Source organism: Chiloscyllium plagiosum, unplaced genomic scaffold (assembly GCF_037043375.1).
Source record: "Chiloscyllium plagiosum isolate Xiang-an unplaced genomic scaffold, Cpla_swu_hap1 HiC_scaffold_14, whole genome shotgun sequence".
Classification (NCBI taxonomy): Eukaryota; Metazoa; Chordata; class Chondrichthyes; order Orectolobiformes; family Hemiscylliidae; genus Chiloscyllium; species Chiloscyllium plagiosum.
In genome coordinates this window covers 14,049,972-14,075,619 of record NW_028270152.1, presented here as the reverse complement: position 1 = coordinate 14,075,619, position 25,648 = coordinate 14,049,972, and the positions used below count along the sequence as shown (strand labels likewise).

At 46.2% G+C, this 25,648-nt stretch overlaps 1 protein-coding gene across 1 annotated transcript in view; it reads left to right on the top strand.

The window, feature by feature from the left end:
• Positions 1–18,234, top strand: part of LOC122558835 (high mobility group protein HMG-I/HMG-Y) — a 266,190-nt gene extending 247,956 nt beyond the window's left edge. The window contains exon 6 of the mRNA XM_043707656.2: positions 13,957–18,234. Coding sequence (XP_043563591.1) covers positions 13,957–14,010 — 54 coding nt within the window. The 3' untranslated portion in view covers positions 14,011–18,234. The remainder of the gene's footprint in view (positions 1–13,956) is intronic.
• Positions 18,235–25,648: the final 7,414 nt, after the last annotated feature.

The following is a 25,648-nucleotide window of genomic DNA, read 5'->3' as shown; positions in this document are numbered from 1 at the left end:
GACCTGCAGTAAAGGAAGCATCACTCCTCCCTTTACTTCACGATTAACACTGACCTCAAAGGAAGAGTTGCATTGATAGAGCACCTTTTGGGACCGCCGCATGTCTCAAGGCATTTTATAGCCAAATGAATTGCTTTCTGAAGTGTAGCCCCTGCTGCAGTGTTGGAAACAGGCCATCCTATTTGTGCAGTGCAAGCTCCCACAAACAGTTCTGTGACAACATCGAGGTAATTCTAACACTGTACTGAGGGAATAAAAACAGGAATAGCTGGAGAAATGTAGCAGGTCCAGCAGCAGCTGTGGGGGTGGGGGGGTGACAGCAGAGTCAACATCTCGGGAAGAGTCTGATGAAAGGTCACCACACTCGTTACTTTGATGTTTCTTTCAGCCCACAGATGCGGACAGACCTGCTGAGTTTCTCCAAGCTACTTCTGTGTTTGTTTCCGATCTCCAGCATTTCTGCGGCTCTTTGTTTTTTTTTGTCGGATTGAGGGATGTCTTTTGTTCAGAACACCAGGAATTAGGCTACATCCTTTTCTCTGAAATAACACCATGGGATCCCTTAAATCCATCCCTATAGACAGGTGGATCCTCAGCAGAAGAAGGCGCCTTCAATAGTGCATTACCATGCAATACCAATCATGCCCACACACTCACTAAAACTAAATAAGGGGCTAGGTAGGCCTCACTTAAAAAACTATCTACCATTTTGGTTCCCCTTATCTCAGAAAAGATGCACTGTCGTTGGAGGTGGGTCATAGAAGGTTCACTCAGCTGACCCTGGGGATGGAGGGATCTTCAAGAGGTTGAGTAGGTCAGGCTTGTAGCTGGAGTTTAAAAGAATAAGAGGAGACCTTGTAATGCATAAGATCCTTTGGGGAACTTGACAGGAAAGGTTGTTTGCCCTTGCTGGCAGAGTCTATGGGGCATTGGGGCATCACCTCAGAACAAGGGATCACCCATTGAACACAGAGATGAGGAGGAATTTCTCCTCTCAGAGCGGACTGAATCTGTGGCACAGCACAGGGCTGTAGAGGCTGGGTCATTAAGCATATTCAAGACTGAGACAGATTTTTAATCAGTCAGGGAAACAAGGCATGGTGCATGTATTGAATGAGATGCCAGAGGCCGTGGTGGAGGCTGGTACAATTGCAACATTTAAAAGGCATCTGGATGGGTGTGTGAAGAGGAAGGGTTGAGAGGGATATGGACCAAATGCTGGCAACTGGAACGAGATTAATGTATCTGGTCGGAATGGACAAATTGGACCAATTGTACACCTCTATGACTCTAATGAAGTTGAGGGTTATTGAGTCAGCCTTGATCTCAATGAATGATGGAGCAGACTCGATGAGCTGAATGGCCTACTTCTGCTTTTCGGTCTGATGTTCTTTTGGTCTTAATAACGTGGATGGACAGAGAGCTGCTACCATCCTCATTTTCTGACTGGATCAACAGCGTTGTACTTGGTTTTAAGTGGTCGCGGAAAATCGTTAGGTGTGATTGAATTCACAGAATTGTTACGGCTATTCAGCTTTCCAAATGAGTCTCCTGACTTATTGCCAACTGCCTGCACTTTCCTAATCAGCTCGCACACTTTCAGTTTAAATAATTGTCTATTGCTTCTCGAATGCTTTTATTGAGCTTGCCTCCACCACCCTTCCAGGCAGAGTGTTCCCATAACTGCAGCATGACAAAGTTTTCATTCAAGTCTCGTATTTACTTCTTTTGTAAATCATATCTGCGTTAAAACCTGGGCTTTCTCATTCTTGAATTGTTATGAGTGGAAACAGTTTCTCCATTTCTAATTTGTCCAGGCTTCACGTTGAAACCTTGAACCTAATCTTCTCTTAGTCTTCTCCTCCGAGGTGCTGCATTTTGGGAAAGCAAATCTTAGCAGGACTTATACACTTAATGGTAAGGTCCTCGGGAGTATTGCTGAACAAAGAGACCTTGGAGTGCAGGTTCATAGCTCCTTGAAAGTGGAGTCACAGGTAGATAGGATAGTGAAGAAGGCGTTTGGTATGCTTTCCTTTATTGGTCAGAATATTGAGTACAGGAGTTGGGAGGTCATGTTGCGGCTGTACAGGACATTGGTTAGGCCACTGTTGGAATATTGCATGCAATTCTGGTCTCCTTCCTATTGGAAAGATGTTGTGAAACTTGAAAGGGTTCAGAAAAGATTTACAAGAATGTTGCCAGGGTTGGAGGATCTGAGCTACAGGGAGAGGCTGAACAGGCTGGGGCTGTTTTCCGTGGAGCGGCGGAGGCTGAGGGGTGACCTTATAGAGGTTTACAAAATTATGAGGGGGATGGATAGGATAAATAGACAAAGTCTTTTCCCTGGGGTTGGGGAGTCCAGAACGAGAGGGCATAGGTTTAGGGTGAGAGGGGAAAGATATAAAAGAGACCTAAGGGGCAGCTTTTTCACGCAGAGGGTGGTACATGTATGGAATGAGCTGCCAGAGGATGTGGTGGAGGCTCGTACAATTGCAACATTTAAGAGGCATTTGGATGGGTATATGAATAGGAAGGGTTTGGAGGGATATTGGCCGGGTGCTGGCAGGTGGGACTAGATTAGGTTGGGATATCTGGTCGGCATGGACGGGTTGGACCGAAGGGTCTGTTTCCATGCTGTACATCTCTATGACTCTATGGAAGGAAAATAGTCCCAACGTCTCCAGTCTAGCTTCATGGCTGAAGCTTCCTACGCCTGGAGCCAGTCTCATAAACCTTTCCTGCACTCGCTCTAATTCGTGTACCTCCTTCCTAAAGTGTGGTACCCAGGACTGTGCATGACATTCTAGCTGAGAACGAAGTCGTGTTTTCAATGTGGTCTCCATACTGGACAAAGTTAATTGAGTGAAATTTCCCAGTCTGCTGGTTAAAACTTCCATGAATATGTTGGTCACAGTTACTTTGTACTTTTACTCCTAATACAACACTGGTGTAGATTGAACTCACGTGTTATTTCTCTACACGTTCACCCTGTGCTCAAATCGCTGACTTTGAGTTTTAGCGTGCTATTTGACTGCAATGTTTATCACCATCCAAACCTCCCTCTCCTCACTTGATTCCAACACCCACACGTTTTAGAGAGCACCCTGCTGTAAGATCTATTTCAGGCTTTTTAAATCCTCTCTGTAGTATTGTGGCATTGAAGCCAATTGGAACCCACTCTTAACATTAGTCCAGTACAAGCTGGTGATCAAAACAGAGGCAAGGTGGCACAGTGGCTCAGTGGTTAGCACTGCTGCCTCGCAGCACCAGTGACCTGGGTTTGATCCCAAGCTTGGGTGACTGTCCGTGTGGAGTCTGCACATTCTCCCAGTATCTGTGCGGGTTTCGTCCCAAAGATGTGCAGCTTAGGTGGATTGGCCACACTAAATTGCCCATAGTGTCTAGAGATGTGCAGTCCAGGGGAATGCAAAATAGGGTAGGGGGTCTGGCTGGGCTAATGTTCGGAGGGTCTGTGTGGACTTAATGGCCTGCTGCCACACTGTAGAGGTTCTATGATTCCTTTTCTGGAACAGCTCCATTGCTGGATTCTCTCATTTACTTAATTAACCACGAGAGGAATGATTTGGTTTTTCAGTATCACATCTTCTGGACTGTTGTAACTTTGACCGCAGTCTATTACCCTTTGTGTGATGTGACTAGCAGCCCTATTTCTGTGGGATTGTGCCAAGAATGTGTGACACTTCTGTTGCCCGCTCTCTTCATCACTGCTTGATTTAAATTTTCCTCTTCAACCTGTTTAGAGACAATGTTACATGCCCCCCTGGCATCATTGCATGATTTCAAACAGAGATTGTTCTTGATTAGTAAGGGGGAAATGGAAAGTTACAGGGAGAATGCAGGAGAACAGGGTTGAGAAGCACAGTGAACAATGGTGCAGTCTTGATGGGTGAAATGGCCTCATTCTGCTCCTATATATTGTGGAGCAGGTGGGACTTGTACCTGGGCTCCCTGACTCAGGGACAGGGTCACTTCCATTGCACCACAAGAGCCCCACTGACACGGTTTAGTCTTTGCAGTGATAACAGTGACTCAATGGCCAGAACATGGTGAACTCTGACCTGTTAACCTCCCTGACTCTCTTCCCCCTCCTGTCCAATTTGTACTCAGTGTCACCACTGAATGCTGTTTTGATTTACACTTTAACCTCAGTGCAATGCCTTGGTTATGTAGTTGATCCCTGACATCCTAGTCTATACCCATTGTTAACAGCACACCAGGAGGCCTGTCAGACAAGAATGACAAGACTTTGTTAAAACTCAGACTAAAATTGGAACAGCACTAGAAGCCAACACGTGTTTATGAAGGGCACGTAGGTGGGTCTTGAATATCGTAGCTCCCCCATTGAAGCATCTGTTACTCTCTGTATGAGAAAAATTTATCACAAATGTGAAACTGCCAGCCCATTTTTTGATAAAGCGTATCTATTCCGAAGAGGGGATTGGCAGTGGAAAGATATCCGTGTTTGACAAAGTAATCTCAGCCTGCCCCAAGGAGATAGGAGAGGAATTGACTTTCAAACCTGAGAGAAAGACTTGAAGATTTGTGCTTATGTTTGCATCACTCAGAATCCTTGGGAAAATGCTTCACGAGCAATGAATTACTTTGAAATGTGGCGATCAGAAAGATTTGACATTACGTCAGACATTCCCCAAGTCAGAAGTCACACAACACCTGGTTATAGTCCAACAGGTTTATTTCAAATCACAAGCTTTCGGAGCGTTGTGATTTCAAGTAAACCTGTTGGGCCATAACCTGGTGTCATGTGACTTCTGACTTTGTCCACCTCAGTCCAACACTGGCACCTCCACACTAGAGGTTCCCCAGGGAGAGGTATCACCCCAACACTGCCTTCCTCCAGTTAGAGCCAAGGGGTATTTTGATGTCTGAGAAAGCCAGGCCTATACCGTCTCACACAAAAACGTGGCACCCACGACAATGCAGCACCCCCTCAGCCATGCAGAGATTACCTCAGCAATTCAAAATAAAATGGTGGCATTGCTTGAGAATGAAGTCTTTTCAGCTGGGAGTTTGCTTTTGTAGGGAGTGTGGAAGCAACTCTTAAATCAGAACGTCAGGGGCTCAACCGACTGAAATGAGAATGATCGTGACAGAACATTGAAATAGTATTATAATGCTTATCCCTACAGCATCACAGGATAGCAGAGGGAGGCCATTCAGTACATCTGGACCAGCTATTCAAACGAGCATCATTATCCAGTGACAATCTCCAGATATTTTCCCATACCCCGCACACTATTTCTATCCAAATAATCCTCCAATGTCCTGCTCAAATGCCTAAACTGAATAGTGCATTCCATCCCCTGCATGCAGATGAAAAAGCATTCCCTCACATCACCCTTCCTTCTTTTAAATCTGTGCCTTCTCACTTGTTTCTTTAATGAGTGGGAACAGCTTCTTCCTACCTGCGATCTATCTGTCTATCTTAACGCTTCATTGTATAGAACAGAATATGCTTTATTATCGCGTATTGTACAATTAATTACTTTGAAATGTGGTGCATAAAGAATCAAGTAAATCTATTGATCTTAATGGGCTAATTTTCTGGTACAGAGCTTCATTGTGCTGTTTATCATTTGAGTAAAAATTAATCTGAAAGATTTTGTAAAAATCCAGTTGATTCATTCATGTCATTTTGGCACAGGAACCTGCCAATGTTAGCCAGTTTGGCTCATATGTAAGTCCACCTCACTTCTCTTGTTATCCATGTTTAGACCACTTTTCCCAAGGGGTTTTTAATTTCTTAAGAAAGTGTATATTTGCTACAGATTTTGAATTAATTTGTAAGATTGTGAATCAGCCACATCTTTTAATGTAGTTTCCGAATCTACCTGAGCTAACTCACCCCTTCTAATTATGTAGGTACATGAACCTTAATAAGACAGACTAATTAACGAAATCACTGTGAAACTCAATGTAAAATTCTATCAAATTAAGATTTCTCCCTCCTCTTAGCTCCTTACGATTTAACCCACTCTTATTGCTCAAAATCAGGCTATTGTCTCATTAGTTTTGATTAGATTAGATTACTTGCAGTATGGAAACAGGCCCTTCGGCCCAACAAGTCCACACTGACCCGCCGAAGCGCAACCCACCCATACCCCTACATTTACCCCTTCTTACTTAACACTACGGGCAATTTAGCATGGCCAATTCACCTGACCTGCACATCTTTTGTGACTGTAGAAGGAAACCGGAGCACCCGGAGGAAACCCACGCAGACACGGGGAGAATGTGCAAACTCCACACAGTCAGTCGCCTGAGTCGGGAATTGAACCCGGGTCTCTGGCGCTGTGAGGCAGCAGTGCTAACCACTGTGCACCGTGCCACCCACAGTTTTCTAGACTAGCATAAGGTCATGTAGATGTACAGCACAGAAACAGAACCTTCGGTCCAACCTGTCCGTGCTGTCCAGATATCCTAAATTAATCTAGTCCTGTTTGCCAGCACTTGGCCCATATCTCTCTAAAGGCGAAAGTGAGAACTGCAGATCTGGGAGATTGGAGTCGAGAGTGTGGTGCTGGAAAAGCACAGCAGGTCAGGCAGCATCCGAGGAGCAGGAGAGTCGATGTTCCGGGCAAAAGCCATTCATCATTCCTGATGAAGGGCTTTTACCCGAAGCGTCGATTCTCCTGCTCCTCGGATGCTGCCTGACCTGCTGTGCTTTTCCAGCACCACACTTCGACCCATATCCCACTAAACTCTTCCTATTCATATACCCAGCCAGAGGACTTTTCAATGTTGTAATTGTAACAGCCTCCACCGTTTCCTCTGGCAGCTCAGTCCATACACATACCACCCTCTGTCGCTCCTCAGGTCCCTTTTAAATCTTTCCCCTCTCACCTTCAACCTACGCCCTCTAGTTCTGGACTCCCCTACACTGGGCATGACCAAGGGCAATCCAAGGACAGTCATGGCTGGACAATAAGTGTTGCTCTTACCAATGATGCCACATTCCAGGAAAGGACCAAGAGGAAATGAAATGCGGTGCTCATCTTTTCAATGTGGGAGTCTTTGAGCCCAAACATTTTGAGCTTTTGGATAGCAGAATGTGGGTTTACAGTCAACCCATGATCTGTTTGCATTAGTCTCTGAGTTCAGGTTATACAAATGGAATTCCACCTCATCTTATGCCACTGATCTTGCACTGATTGTATCACCCAGTGCTAGTGCTGACCCGATGGGATAAATAGCCTCCACTTGTCCGTGATAATTCTATGATTCTGTTTCAGTCCCCTGCCATGGCTAGAGGTGTGCAGGCTTGTAAAAGTCTAGAGGAGGACCACTAGAATTATCTGAAATGGAACAACCCCTAATTACTGGGATGGGGGCGGGGGTTCAGATAACTGGACGGCTGGTTTGTGATACAGAGTGATTCCAGTGGTGTAGCTTCAATTCCCACACAGGCTGAGGTTACCAAGGACTCTCCTTCTCAACCTCTCCCTTCGCCTGCAGAGTGGTGACCCTCAGGTTAAACCACCACCATTCATCTCTCTTTCTGTCTGTCTGTCTCTCTGTCTCTCTCTCTTGTGATAGAGCAGGCTTATGGTCCAGAAGGATAAGTTCAGGGCGTGGGAAATAGCTTATACTGAAGAAATAATTGCTTCAAGAGGCTATGTTCCTTTAATAGGGTTGTCTTTGGTGGGGATTATGTTATTTGTGATGTGTACATGGTGACCTGAGCACATTAGTACAAAATGCACAAATGTAGAGTTCGGTCAGATGCCAGGCAGAATTTCTTTTGACAAAGAGCATCGACCTCTAGAAGCAATTTCCAGAGCATGAGGTGAATGTACCTCCAACATACAAGTGGGTGAACATCTCAAGTTTGAGAAGGGACATGGGTCTAACCTGGCATCAGTCTCTTCACTCTCCTGTAATGTTGCTGACTCCAACAAAAAAAGAAGTTGCTGGAGGAACTCAGTAAGTCTGGCCAGATCTGTGGAGAGAGAGTCAGAGTTAACGTTTCAGGTCCAGTGATCCTTCTTTAAATCATGGCTGACTCCCTTCAGAGTTTGGAGAGGAATTTGCTGAGATTCATCCATGAATTGCCCAAGGGTTTCATTTTTCGGGTTGACATTTGTCCTGTGCAATGCATTTCATAAAACTTGTCTTAGACACATTACCTAGGTAAAAGCAAGGACTGCAGATGCTGGAAACCAAAGTCTAGATTAGAGTGGTGCTGGAAAAGCACAGCAGGTCAGGCAGCATCCGAGGAGCAGGAAAATCAACGTTTCGGGCAAAAGTCCTTCATCAAGAATAGAGGCCACCTATTCCTGATGAAGGGCTTTTGCCTGAAACATTGATTTTCATGCTCCTTGGATGCTGCCTGACCTGCTGTGCTTTTCCAGCACCACTCTAATCTAGACTCTTAGACAGATTACCGGCTGTTATCAGGGGGTTTGGGGGAGTTGGCGGGGAGAGCAGAGGTGACGAGGTAGACTAATGATTATGACAATGATAATACAGCTTATCTAAAGGCGACAGACACAATGGGCTGGTTCTTCCCCATGTACTTTGTGGTAAATTCTGTTATATTGCTACATATCAAGCAACCCCAAGGGGTTTGGGGGAGCAGGAACCTGAAGTCTATTATAAACTGAGGAAACACGCAGGGGGAATCCCATCCCCTTCAGTGCAATCCCCCCACCCCCTTCCGCCCCCTGGCCAGCTGAGCCGGTCCTGCACCAATGGCCACCATCACAATCTGTTACAAAAATGCAGCAGAGGGGAAGTTTTGCAAAGATAGAATCAAACTAATTCGCTGCTTGAAACGCCAAAAAAAGAACCGAGTGCTCGCCCCTTCTCTAAAAGGTTTCCATTGCAGTCATTTTGGTAATCGGGAGATTCGATGGACTGTTGCAACAGACCTGGTTGTGGGGTGAGTCCCTCTCAAGAAATTCCCTGGTGGGCTGGCTTGCCCAGAGCAGGAGCCCACCACCAAACCTGTTCTGTTCATCATTTCTTTTAATAGTCCATTCAGTGTCTCTACTCTTCTGAGACGTTGACATCAACTAATGATTCCCAGTTGACCTCAGTTTGTAATACCACTCAGTTTGTATCCAAGGGCCATGTAATTGAAGTGCCAATGCAGGACTTAAATGGTCTAATACTGCACCCAGTGCAGGACGTGGACGGTGCGATACTGCACCCAGTGCAGGACGTGGACGGTGCGATACTGCACCCAGTGCAGGACGTGGACGATGCGATACTGCACCCAGTGCAGGACGTGGACGATGCGATACTGCACCCAGTGCAGGACGTGGATGATGCGATACTGCACCCAGTGTAATGCCTTTTTACCAGAGGTGTCCATTAAGCAAATGAGCCACTGGCTTCAGTGATATTCAAAACACAGCAATCACACAGGGGCACAGCTTCAAACTGAGAGGAGGCAAGTTTCAGGGAGATGTTCAAGGGACGTTTTTCACACAGAGAGTAGTACGAGTGTGGAATGCACTGCAGAAGAGGTAGTGTAAGCGGGCACATTGGTGACATTTAAGAGGCATCTGGATGGCTACATGAATAGGGAGGGAATAGAAGGATACAGACCAAATAAAGACAGAAGGTTTGTTTTTTAGTTTAGTTAGGACATGATGATTGGCACGGGCTTGGAGGGCTGAAGGGTCTGTTCCTGTGCTGTACTTCTCATTTGTTCTTTGTTCTTTTAATCATGCATGGGATGAGGGCATCATTAGCCAGCATCTGTTGCCGAGAAGGCAGTTAAGAGTCAACCACATTGCTGTGGGTCTGGAGTCACATGTAGGCCAGTCCAGGTAAGGATAGCAAATTTCCATCCTTAATGGGCATTAGTGAACCAGATGGGTTTTCCGACAATTGGCAATGGAATCATAGTCATTATTAGACTCTTAATCCCAGATTTTTATTGAATTCGAATTCCACCATCTGCCATGGCAGGATTTGAACCTGAGTCTTTAGGTTAACAGTCCAGTGATAATACCATGAGGCCATTGCTTCCCGATAACAAGATTTCTTTCAGAAAATACTCCAAAAAAATGCTAATCTTTTCACTAGTGTGAGTTTACCTCCAACACGTGTTTTACTTAACGCAGCAATGCTCATATTATTTATCGTAGAATAAGAAACTGGGCATGGATACAGTGGTATTGAAGAATTCAACAGATACTTATCACAACTAACACACACAAACATTACATTCCTCAGGCACATAAGAGTCCAGGGCTAATATTAAGCTATAAGGTCACAACAAAGCGGCATACTTGCCGTAGAGTGTTGTACTTCAAGTGATCTGAGGTAGGATGGTAGATGAGACCTTCGTACCATCAAGTTACATACTACAGTACAGTGATGATGTCATGAAGATGAACAAGATATATCAATTGCGAGACATAACTCAACATTCATCATTCATTATACAATTTTACTGTATGCTAAACATCTGGCGCATTTATCAGCAACAATAGGACCATTGAGATGTTTCTGTACATTGTGGAAAGGTGTTAGATCATAACAGATGATATTTATTTCTGCTGTTTATCTTTGTATGTCTGTCTAGAACCTGAGCTGGATTCAGAAATTCTGACTAATCTGTTTCAGACATGGGACAAATCAAATGACAACACCTTGTGTTCCTGTAATGCCTTCAACACACAGTAACTTGACCCAAAACACTCCACAGGAGTGCAATCTGGCGAAATCTGTCACTAAGTCAAAATTGGGCAATTTGTGGACAGGTAGCTTGCTTGAAGAGGTAGATTTTATGGAGAGGAATTCAGAATGGTGGAGAGGTTTATGGAGGGAGTTTAGGGCCCAGACAACTCAAGACAAGATCAAAATTAGAGGAGCAATATGCACCAGGAAAGCTCAAGTATCCAGACATGGAGCAAGGCAGAGATCTCACAGAATCTCAACAGTGCAGAAGCAGGACATTCGGTCCATTGAGTCTTCACTGACCCTCCGGCTCCTTCACTCAGCTCCTGACCTCATTACAGCCTTGGTTCAAACATGGAAAAAAGAGCTGAATTCCAGAGGTGAGGTGAGAGTGACAGCCCTTGACATCAAGGCTGCATTTGACCATGTATGGCTTTGAGGAGCCCTGGCTAAACAGGAATCAATGGGTTTCAAGGGGCAAACACTCTGCTGGTTAGAGTCATACCTGGCACAAAGGAAGATGGTTGTGGTTATAGAGGGTCAGTCATCTCAGCTCCAGCGCATCTCTGGAGGAGTCCCTCAGGGTAGTGTCCTAGGCCCAATAATCTTCAGCTGCTTCATCAATGACCTTCCCTCTGTCATAAGGACAGAAGTGTGGGTGCTAGCCAATGATTGAACAGTGTTCAGCACCATTCGTGACTCCTCAGATACTGAAGCAGTCCGTGCTCAAATGCGACAAGAACTGGACAATATTCAGGCTTGGGCCAACAAGTGGCAAGTAACATTCGTGCCACACAAATGCCAGGCAATGACCATCACCAATAAGAGACACTCCAACCACCGCCCTTGACATTCAATGGTATTACCATCACTGAATCCCTCACAGCCAATATCCTTGGGGTTACCATTGACCAGAAACTCAACTGGCCTCACAGTGGCTACAAGAGCAGGTCAGAGACTAGGGAATACTGCAGCGAGTAACTCACCTCTTGACACCCCAAAGTCTATCCACCATCTACAAGTCATAAGTCAGGAGTGTGATGGAATATTCCCCACTTGCCTGGATGGCTGCAGCCCCAACAACACTCAAGCAGCTTGACACCATTGGCACCACATCTACAAATGTTCAATCCCTCCACCACTGGTGCTCAGTAGCAGCATGTATTATTTACAAGATGCACTGCAGAAATTCACCTAAGATCCTTAGACAGCACCTTCAAAACCAACAGCCACTTCCACCCAGAAGAACAAGGGCAGCAGGAAATTGGGAACAGCATCCCCTCCAAGCCGCCCTCCAAGTTGCCTTCCAAGTTGCCCTCCAAGCCGCCCTCCAAGTTGCCCTCCAAGCCGCCCTCCAAGTTGCCCTCCAAGTTGCCCTCCAAGTTGCCCTCCAAGCCGCCCTCCAAGTTGCCCTCCAAGCCGCCCTCCAAGTTGCCTTCCAAGCTGCCCTCCAAGTTGCCCTCCAAGCCGCCCTCCAAGCTGCCCTCCAAGTTGCCCTCCAAGTTGCCCTCCAAGCCGCCCTCCAAGTTGCCCTCCAAGCCGCCCTCCAAGTTGCCCTCCAAGCCGCCCTCCAAGCCGCCCTCCAAGCTGCCCTCCAAGCTGCCCTCCAAGCTGCCCTCCAAGTTGCCCTCCAAGCCACCCTCCAAGCTGCCCTCCAAGCTGCCCTCCAAGTTGCCCTCCAAGCCACCCTCCAAGCTGCCCTCCAAGCTGCCCTCCAAGTTGCCCTCCAAGCCGCCCTCCAAGCTGCCCTCCAAGCTGCCCTCCAAGCTACCCTCCAAGCCGCCCTCCAAGTTGCCCTCCAAGTTGCCCTCCAAGTTGCCCTCCAAGTTGCCCTCCAAGCTGCCCTCCAAGTTGCCCTCCAAGCCACCCTCCAAGTTGCCCTCCAAGTTGCCCTCCAAGTTGCCCTCCAAGTTGCCCTCCAAGCCACCCTCCAAGCTGCCCTCCAAGTTGCCCTCCAAGTTGCCCTCCAAGCTGCCCTCCAAGTTGCCCTCCAAGCCGCCCTCCAAGCTGCCCTCCAAGCTGCCCTCCAAGCCGCCCTCCAAGCTGCCCTCCAAGCTGCCCTCCAAGCTGCCCTCCAAGCCGCCCTCCAAGCCGCCCTCCAAGTTGCCCTCCAAGCTGCCCTCCAAGTTGCCCTCCAAGTTGCCCTCCAAGTTTCCCTCCAAGCTGCCCTCCAAGTTGCCCTCCAAGCCACCCTCCAAGCTGCCCTCCAAGTTGCCCTCCAAGTTGCCCTCCAAGTTGCCCTCCAAGCTGCCCTCCAAGTTGCCCTCCAAGCTGCCCTCCAAGCTGCCCTCCAAGTTGCCCTCCAAGTTGCCCTCCAAGCCGCCCTCCAAGCCGCCCTCCAAGTTGCCCTCCAAGTTGCCCTCCAAGTTGCCCTCCAAGCCGCCCTCCAAGCCGCCCTCCAAGCCACCCTCCAAGTTGCCCTCCAAGTTGCCCTCCAAGCCGCACTCGAAGCCGCCCTCCAAGCCACTCACCACCCTGCCTTGGAAATATACCGCCATTCCTTCACAGTCATTGGATCAAAATCCTGGAATTCCCTCCCTAATGCCATTGTGGGTCAACCCACAGCAAGTGGACTGCAGTGATTCAAGAAGGCAGCTCACCACCACCTTCTCAAGGGCAAATAGGGATGGGCTGTCACTGCTGGCCCAGCCAGCGATGCCCAAGCCTCACAAATGGTTAAAAAAAAGAGCATCCCATCCAGACCCAACCCCATCCCCGTAACCCTACATTTCCTATGGCGCAACCATCTAAACTGCACATCTCTGGGCCGATTTGGCATGGCCAATCCTAACCTAACCTGCACATTTTTGGATTATGGGAGGAAACCGGTGCACCCAGAGGAAACCCACACAGACACGGAGAGAAGGTACAAACTCCACACTCTAGTCTGGAATAAAACACCAGGGTTCCTGTTGCTGTGTGGCAGCAGTGCTAACTGCTGAGCCACCATGCTGCAGCTAATCTTAGAGGATGCAAGGCTCAAGGGGGTTACAGAGATCAGGAGTGGTGAGGGCATGGAGGAATTAGAACACGTGGATGAGATCTGTAAGCCAAGCTGGAGCCAATGTAAGTTAGTGAACACTGGGGTGATAGGTGAATGGCATAGAGTGAACCAGAGTACAAGTGGCAGAGTTTTGAATTACTCAAGTTGACAGAAGGTGCAAGATGGGAGCCCTGCAGCAGGCTACAGTCATACCTCCAGGTTACAAAGGTTTGGGTGAGATGAGCTGAGGTAGCTATGGAGATGGGAGATGGTAACCTGTTGCTTTTTGTGTCTCCAACCAGCAGGAGGCGACTGCAGAAGGACCAGAGGAGCCCTCAACTTCAGGAGGCAAATGAGCACCTCACAGTAAAATTCTACCTCATTGGCTGGGCAGCCGCTGTCTAGCAAGCCATGAAGATTGCAACAACAGAAAAAGAAAAGTTTTTAAACATTTTTTTTGTTTTTTTTAATTATAAGTTTCCTTCTGCCTCAACTGTGCCACTGCCATGTTGGACAGCAACCTCAAAAACCAACATAAAGCCTTTGCCAAGTGCCAACATTGGTGCCTTGGGAAGGAAACTAAGTGGGTTTCATATACTTAAGAAAATGAATAAGCACCAGTTTACATCTTCTTTAATGTGGGCACAGGGTCTTCCTTTCCTTTAAGAAAATACATATTTAAAATGGTTACCGGACAACATTCGTTAGCTGTGTTGATAGGTGTCATTGGGATATCTATGCCTCCATTTTGCTTTTTGGAATTGCATGTGCCTTAACCAAAGGACTTGTCGGTATCTCACTGCAAAGTGAGGCATGTTGCCGAAGAGCTTCAACTTGCACTCATCAGGATATCCACAAGAATGCCACTTTCTAAGGCTCTGTAAACAGAAGAAATATGTTCAAGCCCAGAAACCTTTTTATTTGAATGAGCTGGGAGCCTAGACTTCCCCATGCTTCCTCCATGGCAACACCTCAGCCAACTGGAGATGACTTGCCAACCAATCAGCACTCTTTCTCCTGTAATATAAATTGTTGTGATTGTTTGAGATTTGGCATTCTTGTATTGGTCCTGATGAATGTACGATGAAAGGTTTCAGTAACACGATTCTCTCTTCAGTGATTTCAAATTCTGTAAAACCAAACAAATATTCTAGTTAGGTTTTCAAGATTCAAATCAGTTGTGCTTAGTTGAATCACATTCTTATTCTCACCTGTTTTTAAAAATGGCTAAGCTTGTCTACTATTAGGAGAGTTGGAAGGTGGGAACAGAAGACTAGTGTTAGCTCCAAACCCCATGGAATAATCTGGGATAGATTTGAGAGGTGTATTGGTTCAAGCAGAAATGAAATCCTGTAAATGGCATCAATTTGAATCTTCACAAAAAGGCTAACCCTAACCCATGCCTAATGGCTCACCCAACACACTGCACCAAGCTCTGCAGTGGCACAGTGGTTAGCACTGCTGCTCCACAGCACCAGGGATCTCGGTTCAATTCCATGCTCGGATGACTGTCTGTGTAGAGTTTGCACGTTCTCCCTGTGTCTGCGTGGGTTTTCTCCCACAGTCCAAAGATGTCAGGTTAGGTAGATTGGTCATGCTAAATTGCCCATCGTGTCCAGGGATGCGCAGGCTAGGTGGATTGGCCATGGAAAATACAGGGCTACAAGGATGGGCTGTTCTTCGGAGGATCAGTGTGAACTTGATGGGCTGAACGGCCTGCTTCCACACTTTAGGGATTCTATGATTGGGGACAATCATTTCGTGAGACTATAGTGACCCAAACCCAGTGCCAAACATCTCCTCCTTGGCGCAGCGTATTTAACTCTCAGGTGCTCCATGAAGTGAGTAAAGACATATCTATTGCTGGACCCTCATCACAGACCCTTCTTATAGGTCTCTCCCCTTAAGTTCCTCAAGGTGCTACTAATTGCCTAAAAATTATTTAGCCCCTCCCATCTCTGCTGGGTCTCAATGCTGAGAGATAGTTTCAATCTCGCCTGTGGCTTCCTCTCCCACCATGAACTGCCTTTGAACACTTCACAGCATTAGTGACTGTGCAACAAAGACCTCAGTTTTGCCTTCCTCAATATCGCCCGCCAGGTTTCCCCCAAAACCAAGCTGCATATCAATCCCACCTGACCTCATTCTTTCTTCGGACAAGCAGAGAGGAAACTTTTTAAAAATCAACTTCTTGCGCATATTTGTGCTAAGGCCAGAAAAAAAAACAGGTATGGGACTATCTGTCAGGGCAGACAAAGACATCATGTTTAAAGTGTAATATTAGATGGAATTTCTTTGAAAGTTATATGTGATATGTATTTAAGTAACAAGTGATATCTTGCATGGAAATGACACCTGTCAAACTAGCTGGGAGTTGTTGGACTGTAACGCATTGTTTATACATTTCGACACTCTTGAATAAGCATTTGAAAAGAAACTAATTTACTCCTTCCCCTCATTGGAAAGGGAGGGGTATATATTTTTATTCTGATTTAATTAGTTGTGTATGGTGATGTGTTTCAGAGCCATGCAGTTACTGCAACATTTGACCCAAAACTCCAGAGAGTCTGGTCTCTTGACCCTATTCACATTGTATCTCCGTCGGACAGGAACACCCCTATCAGCGTCCTCAGCCAGTTACGGGGATGGACCTGAGGCTTACACGTGAGGCACCCCCTCCTTCAAAGAAGCAAAACACTCAGCCCCACACCCCTTGCAACTTTGCAATACAGAGAAACGCTGTTCTACGTTTGGGAGGGGGTCCGTGTTTGCGTTCCCATGACGACGAGTGCTGTCATAATGCGTGTAAATCTCATGAAACCATCACCCGTCACTTGGGCTGAGATGGCACTGCTGGGTTTGGCTCTCAACCACTCAAATCAGGCAAGACTAGGGGATCCAAAATCCAGGTGTGCCGAGTGTATTACTCACTGGAGACCCTTGTGCCCACTGTTAAATCCTGTCATACAGCAGACTGCTTAAGCTTTATGTGTTTTGAAATAAGGTTTGTCATTTTACGTGTGAATGTGTCTGTGCTTGAGTGTAGGGTACCTTGCTAAAAAGTAACTAGTTACTAGGCCTCATTCTCTTTCTATATTATAGCCAGAAAAAAATTAGCTACTGTATACTATCACAGGTTCAGCAATCCTAGATAAGTACTAGAAACTTATGGGAAACCAAAGATGGGAATTGAAATGAGGAGTAGTCAGTAGATGATTCTTTTTTTATATATAAATGGCCAACGCTGTGTGGCCTTGCAGAGATTTCGATACCACAGCTTACTGCAGTTTACCACTGAGGACTTTGAACATAAAGGACTAACATTTAATAGCGGGAAGAGTGTATTAAACAATTGAAGACGCATTGCGCAATTTTCAAGTGGTTGAAGAGGTTCAGAAGAACCTCAGTTTATAAACGGCAAGCAGACTACTGACTTGCTTTTATTATAATATTGGGGAGGAGGGTATGGGATGACCTAAATTTACTGCTCAGAGAGGCAATGATCCCCATCATGGGAACCATGTGTAGACGAGCAATTTCAAAGAATTGGAAACAATTTTGGCCTGCGCGTGATGACATCATCGAAGGACATCTTTGAAGCTTAGAAACAGGATTAAACAGGCAGAATCAAGGCCCATCTACCTTTAGTATTTCTATTGTTCGTTGAAGAATGATAGCCAAGGGTTAGAGGCCCACCGTGCAAGAATTGGAGAGACCATGAGTCTTGTGTGTAGATCAGAACAGCGTTATACTTGCCCCTTTTGATGATGTCATCAGGATGTGCCACTGAAACTGTAAACAACAAGAAAACGAACAGAGAAAGCTCATTTGAATTTTCGAATTGGGGTTTTCGAAAACGGGATCTCTGATGGGGATTAAAAAGAAACGGGGAGGCTGCCTTAGCTCACCTCTGCCAACCCTGTTGCCTTTCTAGCTGTCACTCAGTTGACAGACTGCAGCAAGCTGAAAGTAAGACCACGGTAGAGGGATCCGATGCTTTTATACGTTAAGGTGCATCGGGCACAGAGAACTGGGAAGAAATGAGGCTGATTCCCCAACCGGCTGCTGCTGGCTGTGTGCACCTCTCAGAAAGGGGCAGTGCCAAGGTTGGGAGACATCTCTTACCTCATTTGATTTCCGCCTGCCTACCACCAGCAGCAGCTAGGGGGGGACCACCAACTCTTAGTAGGCATTGAAATGGACTGCAAGCAGTATTTAGAGACGGTGAGAAGATATTTTCATCTTCATTGTTTTATCAGACAGCAATCTTTTTTTCAGGTAACTCAAACAATTCAGGAACATCAAACTCTTGAAAAACTGTGTTTTATTATTTTCATGGTCAGGTTTTACATACTTCACTTGAGCACTTTTTTTGTTTTTTTAATATAGTTGAACTGATTTTGGCCACAATCCACAACTACCTCAGTATGTATTTCAAAAGTGCAGCATCTGAGATAAAAGGAACAAGAAATCGAGACACACAAACTGTACTGTATATCAACATTTATATGTGTATATCAATTGTCATGGACTTCAGGGTCCCTCTCAGTCCATAGAGTCGCTTTAACTTCATTTTATTTCACTCGTGAAACAACATTTCAGGACTTGTCAGACTGTAGTCCCTTATTAATGCTTGATCCTTCGCTGTTAAACCTTCTCTCCTTCAACGGGAAGCAACCACAAGTCGCAACTTAATAAACTGCGGCAGTCTCTGGTATATTTAGGAGAGAAGTGGCATGCTTTTGAAGCTTTTAACCCTGCATTCATCAGGACCGAATCACAAGAACACCAAATTACAAAGGGAACAATAGTCGATAGTAAAACAAAGGACTGCAGCTGCTGGAGATCTGAAACAAGTTGCTGGAGAAACTCAGCAGATCTGGCAGCGTTAGCATTTCGGGTTCTGTTCCTGCTGAATTTCGCCAGCAATTTCTGTTTATGATCGGAGCAATAATCTACAGAGCTTGAGAAGAGGGTGCCGGTATTCATTGACAAGTAGGTTAGATCTCCATTCAATTGTGCCTTTGTTCAACTAAACAAAAGCTGGGGAAGTGGGAAAGTGGGGGGGTGGGGAAGTGGGGAAATGGGGGGGGTGTTGCATGGCAGGAGCAGTTATTCCACGGTTCATTCTCTGAGGCAGTGCTTCGATCAGTCAGAGCTGACTTGCCTAGTTTGAATTTAAGCAAATGTTTGGCAATTAATTGTTCCCTGATGCATTCTCCATACCCCAATGATTCAACCAACTGCCAACCAATCAGCATCAATCTTCTTGTGCAGTTTAAATTGATCTTCCCTTTGGCATTTGGCAAAGGTTCTGACAACATGTCCCTTTTCCCAGCTATTTTCAAATCTGTACTGCCGGTCTCTAAATTCAGTGGCAGTCAGTGATGTGATGTGCATTGACTCCTTTGACAGTGTTTGATACAAATGCAGGGAATTGCCTTGTTATAACCTCAGATTGGAGCACATGGGGTTAGGTGTAGGCCTTTCAAGCTCCCTCAGGCCTGTTCTGCCATTCAGTTGGGCCATGGCCGATCCATATCCCAACCCCATTTTTTCCGCCTTGGATTTGTATCCCTTGAAACCATTGCCTAACAAAACAGCTATCACTGCAGCAGGTTTGTACTGCAATAAAATTTCCGTTACCTCAGCTCTCCTCAATATATACAAGTTTAAGACAATGTTAGGCACGGTTTCTCAAGACAGTGATCAAATCTCAGGGTTCAGATGATAATTTAGCTTAAATGGGTGTCACCAGACTCTGGAATAACTCACGCTCCCCCTCCCCCTCACCAACCCTAATGTGCACCAAACCTGTTCCCTCACATGACAGCCATGGGATTCCCCGTTTATTTGCCAGTTAAAATGGCACAAGTTGGGCACTCTGGGGTTTTTCTTGGCACACTTTTAAATGCCAGTAAAGTGTGAAAGCTCTTTAGTCTGTAGTCCTTGGGTTGCCAGGAAATAAGCATAAACCCAAGCTGGGTGAACTAGATTAAACCACTATTCACTGTGCAAAAGAACAATAATCGGTTAATGGGTACACTGCATAGATCCTCAATCACTCGTACTGTGCCTACCTCAAGAATACCAAGACAGAGGGCATGACTTCACAAATTTGTACCACCTCCAAACCCACGTGTCTTTTAAGAGATTCCTAAGTTAGACTGTGGAAAGTCCCATCCCACGATGCATGCTCTGGAAAAGTATTACCCACACAGCATGGTTGTGTCCACAGTTGCATCTTCACCTTGTTTGGGTTTGATCTCATCATTGGTGATTGGTGCCACAGAGATGTGTCACCTTAATCCCTTCCCCTTGCCTCCCCGTCCCATACTGAGCCTCATTGTACAGAATATTCAGCACCCAGTAACTTGTTTGAAAACCAACCAAACGAGAGAGGCAGAGCTTGAGAAAGGAGTTGAGGCATTTTCCTCTGAACGATCTCAGATCTTCCATGACATTTGTTCTGGGTTTCAATGCAGCTTCTTTGTAAGAGGTTCCAAGTGGTTGGCCTACAACTTCCCTGACAGACTGTCGGCTTGAAAAGACACAGGGTACTTTCCCGGTCTTATGTCCTTTCAGTCAGCAGTGATCTCAGAACCTGAACTGCAGTCCTTGCCAAACAGCTGGACTCACTGCCTGGCAGTTCCCAGCATTTCTAACAGTGGCAGCCTGGATGTAACCAAGAGCCAGATGGACCTGTGTCCTTCCTTGTACCCCCCCCGCCCCTCCTGACTTTACACTGAGCGATCTGCCTCTGGACTGAACCTAAGCTGAGAGCAGGACCTTCAGTGTTGGGGAACACACTGCCTCCTCATCACTGTGAATCATAACCTACTGTCTCTGCCCATCTGCTTCACCTGAAGAAGCTGACTGACCTCCTCCTCCCATAGGGTAGTTCACAGACAGCTGTTTAACCACTAATCCACTACTCCTTGGCCATCAGAGACCAAAGTAATGCCCTGTCAGATGGTCATCAATGAAGCAACAACCTTATTCATGGCCAAATTGATCATACCACTCCCTTGGGCTCGTTTGAACATAAAGGAGAATTAATTTCATTGGCAAAGCCAAGAGTGTTACATCTTAAATTGAGCAAGCTCATCCTTTGACTTGGATTTTGTGTTTCACATTACTGGTAGCTTAGTCAATCGCTCATTGGTTGTAAGTTTGCCTTGATTAAAAACAAAGAAAGTAGCTCCAGTATAGCCTTAGGAGTCCATTCGGCCCATCATGTCTATGTGAGGCTCAAAGTCGCAGGCTCATCCAAGATGAAGATGAGCTGAGTATGCCTCCTCCTGTAAATGTGCACAGTTCACAATCATTAAATGACTTTTGACATGGCTCATTCCTTGTGCTCATAAAATCTAACCCCTGGTCACAGTGGTCCCCATTCAAGGTCTTTAGGAAGTGCCAAGGAGCCTGTGCTGATGAAGATGGAGGGAGACAAAGTTAGGTGACCCACACTCCACATACAGTCCAGCAACCCCTTTAAGACAAGATTGTGAATCCTCTGTTCTCCCCTTATCAGTAGGACAGAGTGAGATTTCAGCAGCTGAACCTTTCTGAGGTGCCCCATGCATCTTTTCAGTCCAATGAAGAACCAATGAGAGACCTGCATCTTGAGCTTTCAAGGAAGTCTGCCCAAGCCAAAAACCAACCTGGCAGTGGTCAGGCCTTCCTCAGGATTCAGGAGGGAGGGGGTGTACCTAGTGCCATATGTCAGCCAATCAAGAGCGACAGCTCTTGATCCTCAGCACCATCATGGAGTGGACTGTAGTTGCTACAGTAACCAATTTCACAGAGTGCCAAGCTCACACAAGATCTAGGGTCAGTTGTAGTGACTTGGGTGTCACCGGGAGAAGGGAGCAGGACAGTCAGATGTGACAGTGGGGGGGAGGGGTACGCTTGTTCCCAGAAGACGCCCTTCTAACCATTATCAATCAATCGATCAGCTACAGGGTGTATTTGATTGAGGGAACCCTCCCCCTTCCCTTCCCTTCCCTGACCTGCTTTCCCCAGGATAATAGCTATTTATGCCACAGCTTGGGAACCAGCCTGTCCGTTGCTCGGTCAATCCCTGCAGTGTCAGCCTGAGGCTTCTAAGCACATCTGAATTGGCCACTTTAGGGCCTCAATTGGTGGTGGGATGAACAGGCTCACCATTGGGCAGGGCTCTTGCGGTGCAATGGTAATGTCCCCACCTATGGGCCAGGAAGCCCAGGTTCTGGTCCCAAGGGCTATCATATTATCTCTGACCCATTTGATTAACGATATCTAACTTGACCAATCTGGTAGAAGTATAAGTTTTGGGTACCCCGCCCTGCCTAATTAATTGCCCTACTGGCTTCCAAACACACTGACTCTGCCCCTCAAGTCTAATCCTTCCTCCTATCAAACTGGCTGAAATGAAGGACTGGACAAAGTTGCGATTACCTTTGTGTGGGACTGGCTGAATTGGCAAGCTCTTTTTTCCCTATATTTTAAATGGCAAGTTCATCATAAGGGTCGGAGTCGTTAGTTATAGGTCAAGAGTACAGATGGGATGGTGGGGCAGGGGGAGATGTCTGTGTGTGTGTTTTTTTAAGCTGTTGTTTATGGCTTTAGTAATCCTACTTCTTGTTTCTCTTTGAATTGTTTTTTCCACTAATACTGGACAATTGTGACTGCGCTTTGAAGTTTTGAATCGATTGTTCTGTCCGATTCAGAGCAGGGCAAACACATCAGAAAAATATTGCAAGTGTTTTGTTATTATTTCCATTTATGCTTGAACGAGGAGATAACTGTGAAACCACATCTTGACTTTAAACTGTTGCAGTGCAAAAGGAGGCAGTATGGCCCATTATGTCTTCTCAGCCCACCCAATGCACCTCTCACCTGGTGCCTACGCTCCTGTGTATTGTTGCTTTGCAAACAGCTTTCACGACAAAACAAAAATTTGAAAGTTGAGAAATATTATCACATGCCTCCCCAGTCACCACCCACCCACCCACCCCGCCCCAACCAGAATTAAAACTGTCCTCTCGGGCTTGAGGAATGGTTTGAATGCTGTCCTTGTCCAGAAGATGATTTACCGAGCTCAGCGCTCCTTCACTGTTATCAGTCTGTCTCCTGCACTGGACAAACACAGCAAGAGTGTTCCTGACTGGGAAGGAGAGCTCAACGCTCCCTATCAACAAATATAACTCCTCCAGAACTGGGAGGCACAGCATGCAGTTTAAATATTCCAGCTGTGGTCTATGACTCCTCCTGTCTCTCAGTTGAATTGTGTTCTCTTTTGTGTTAATCACCTGAGGCTGTTAATACAACAAAAAAAAAACTTGAGTCAAACCAAAGCTTGACGGGAGGGATATATTTGCTTGTCTTTGACATAACACTGCATTCCTGTTTTGTTGTTGTGTTTTTCTCTTGATCAGAGAACCAAAGTGGTAATGTCCAAGGGAAGCACACAGCTCCTTCCTGGGAAATACGTCTGTACTACTGGCTCCAACTCATCCGATTTCTGTATTTGTGTTACTGAAATGGAAAAAAAACAGAGCAACACCGCCAAGCTGGGTTCCATGGTGTCCAGGGAGGAGTGTGACATTGTAAAGCAATCAATCTACTGCCTTTGCCATATCTTTTTGCTAGGCCATGGATGATGAGAGTGAATGGAATATGCAGGAATCTGGGTTGTAGTCTTGTCCAGATGGACCATCCTCTGCCATTCTTATTGACCCAGGGTGAGCTTGATGCTGTCTCAAAGCAGCTCCTGATAGATTCAGTTTGAAACCATCTAGAATTTGCCCCTTAGTTCAGTGAAGCTATTGGAATTCTAAGAATTGGGAACACTGGACCGCTGTGGTGCAGACTAATATTGTGGTTAAAGTCTGTTGTGGGTAAAGCCTTGTGCTTGTGCTTAACCTTTCCTCCGAGCACTTTGAGCTGAGACTGGATTCCAAAATTCTCCTGACCCTGGGGTTCCTAGCCTGAATATGTTCCGTCTGCAAAATGAACGCCCATCCATTGGCATGGCTCGATCTTCCTCTTGCAGATTGACCACCTCCTCTGTATCCCTGTTTCAGTTACACCGGGTGAACTCAAGTGGTTTCAGCCACTTTGATAGCATTCTACAAGAGAATAAGAACACAGAGTGCTGGAGAAATTCAGCAGGTCTGGCAGCAGCTGTGGAGAAACAAGGTTAATGTCTCTAGACTGATAATACTGTAAGTCATAGAGTTGTACAGCAGTTGAAACAGACCCTTCTGTCCATGCCAACCAGACATCCTAAATTAATCTAGTCCCATTTGCCAGCTTTTGGCCCATATCCCTCCAAACCCTTCCAATCCATATACCCATCTAGCTGCCTTTTAAATGTTGTAATTGTACCAGCCTCAACCACTTCCTCTGGCAGCTCATTCCATACACACACCACCCTCTGCATGGAAAAGGTGTCCCTTAGGTCCCTTTTAAATCCTTCCCCTCTCATCTTAAACCTATGCCTTGTAGTTTTGGAGTCCCCTACCCTGACTATTCACCCTTATCCATGACCCTCATGATTTTATAAACCTCTATAAGGTCACCCCTCAGCCTCCGATGCTCCAGGGAAAACAGCCCCAGCCTATTCAGCCTCTCCCTGTAGCTCAAATCCTGGAAACATCCTTGTAAATGTTTTCTGCACCCTTTCAAGTTTAACAATGTCTTTCCTGAAGCAGGCCTTTGGAGGTTTTGTCCCTTCAGATGCTGCCGGACCTGCTGAGTTTCTCCAGCACTTATAGTTTTTATTTCACTGTTGTTTGGGAACGTTATAAGCAACAAATTGGCCAGTGCACGTGTTATCCCCTCTTGGATGCAGTACAATCTTTAATTTGGACAGCTGTACACCCAACCAGACTTCTGTTTCATTTTCTCGAATATCTTTGTCAAGCTGGCTTGAGTTGGTGCTAGATTAAAATGAAAGGTACTGGCATGTGTATCCCCCAGAGCCCAAATAATTGGAAATGAATCCAAATGCCAGTTGTATTATATTTTGCTTTGAAAAGCAAGACTTTGACAAACAAGCAGAGGGCATATGCCATGATCTGCCACAATATTAACGACAAAAATAAGTGATTTCAAGTCACCTCCCTCTGCTTTCTAATTCACTCAAGGGTTCATGGCCTAGCCGACATACAGCACAAGAGTAATTATTCTCATGTTCGGATCACACTGGCAGGCTAGCACACAATGACCAAATCCCACAGGGGAGGTGGGGGGTGGGGGAACAGGTTCAAAGGTTGATGGGAACTCAGTGGAATCGTGGGGGCTTTGCCCATGTGAGGAGGAACTGGGACTTGGTGATCATTCTATAACCTACCCAGTGTGCAGAGTGGCTGAGCCATTCTTCACGTGATGAACCAGTCACGACCAGTTTGGTTAAAGAGTTAGAGACTGCAATGATTAGGGCTTCAGGTGCCCTGTGTCCCTAGCTGACTGACTCGGAAACAGAGAGAATGAAGCCTCCTACACCGAGGAGATTGATGAGCAATTTCCTGTAAACCTGCAAGGGGTTTCCCTCTCTGTAGCTGAGGTACGTGTCCCTCTCTCTCTCGTCCCCACTGTTTCTTTCTCGTCCCAGAGTGTGAGGAGATGGAAACAGCAACATTCCCTGTTCCTCAGGCCTCACTTCCTGGGCCTGAGGCAGCTGCATGGTGACCACAGACAGTTACCGGGCTGGTATGGGACGCTAACTCACTCAAGCCTGGGGATAGAGCAGAGGGTGGAATTCCCACCACCATGGGGTTACTTAACATCTCTTGTGATCACAGCAAATTGTGTGCTAGCTCTCTGATGTTATTTAAAAGGTAATGCTCATCCAACATGCAGGAGAAAATCATGCACATGGAAACAGCAGTAGGCCATTTGGCCCATTGAGTCTGCCCTGTCATCCAACTCCGCACCCCTGTTCTCCCCATAGCCTTTAACCCCTCTTTGACTGAATAGCCAGGATGTATTTGATGCTTTAAGCTATTC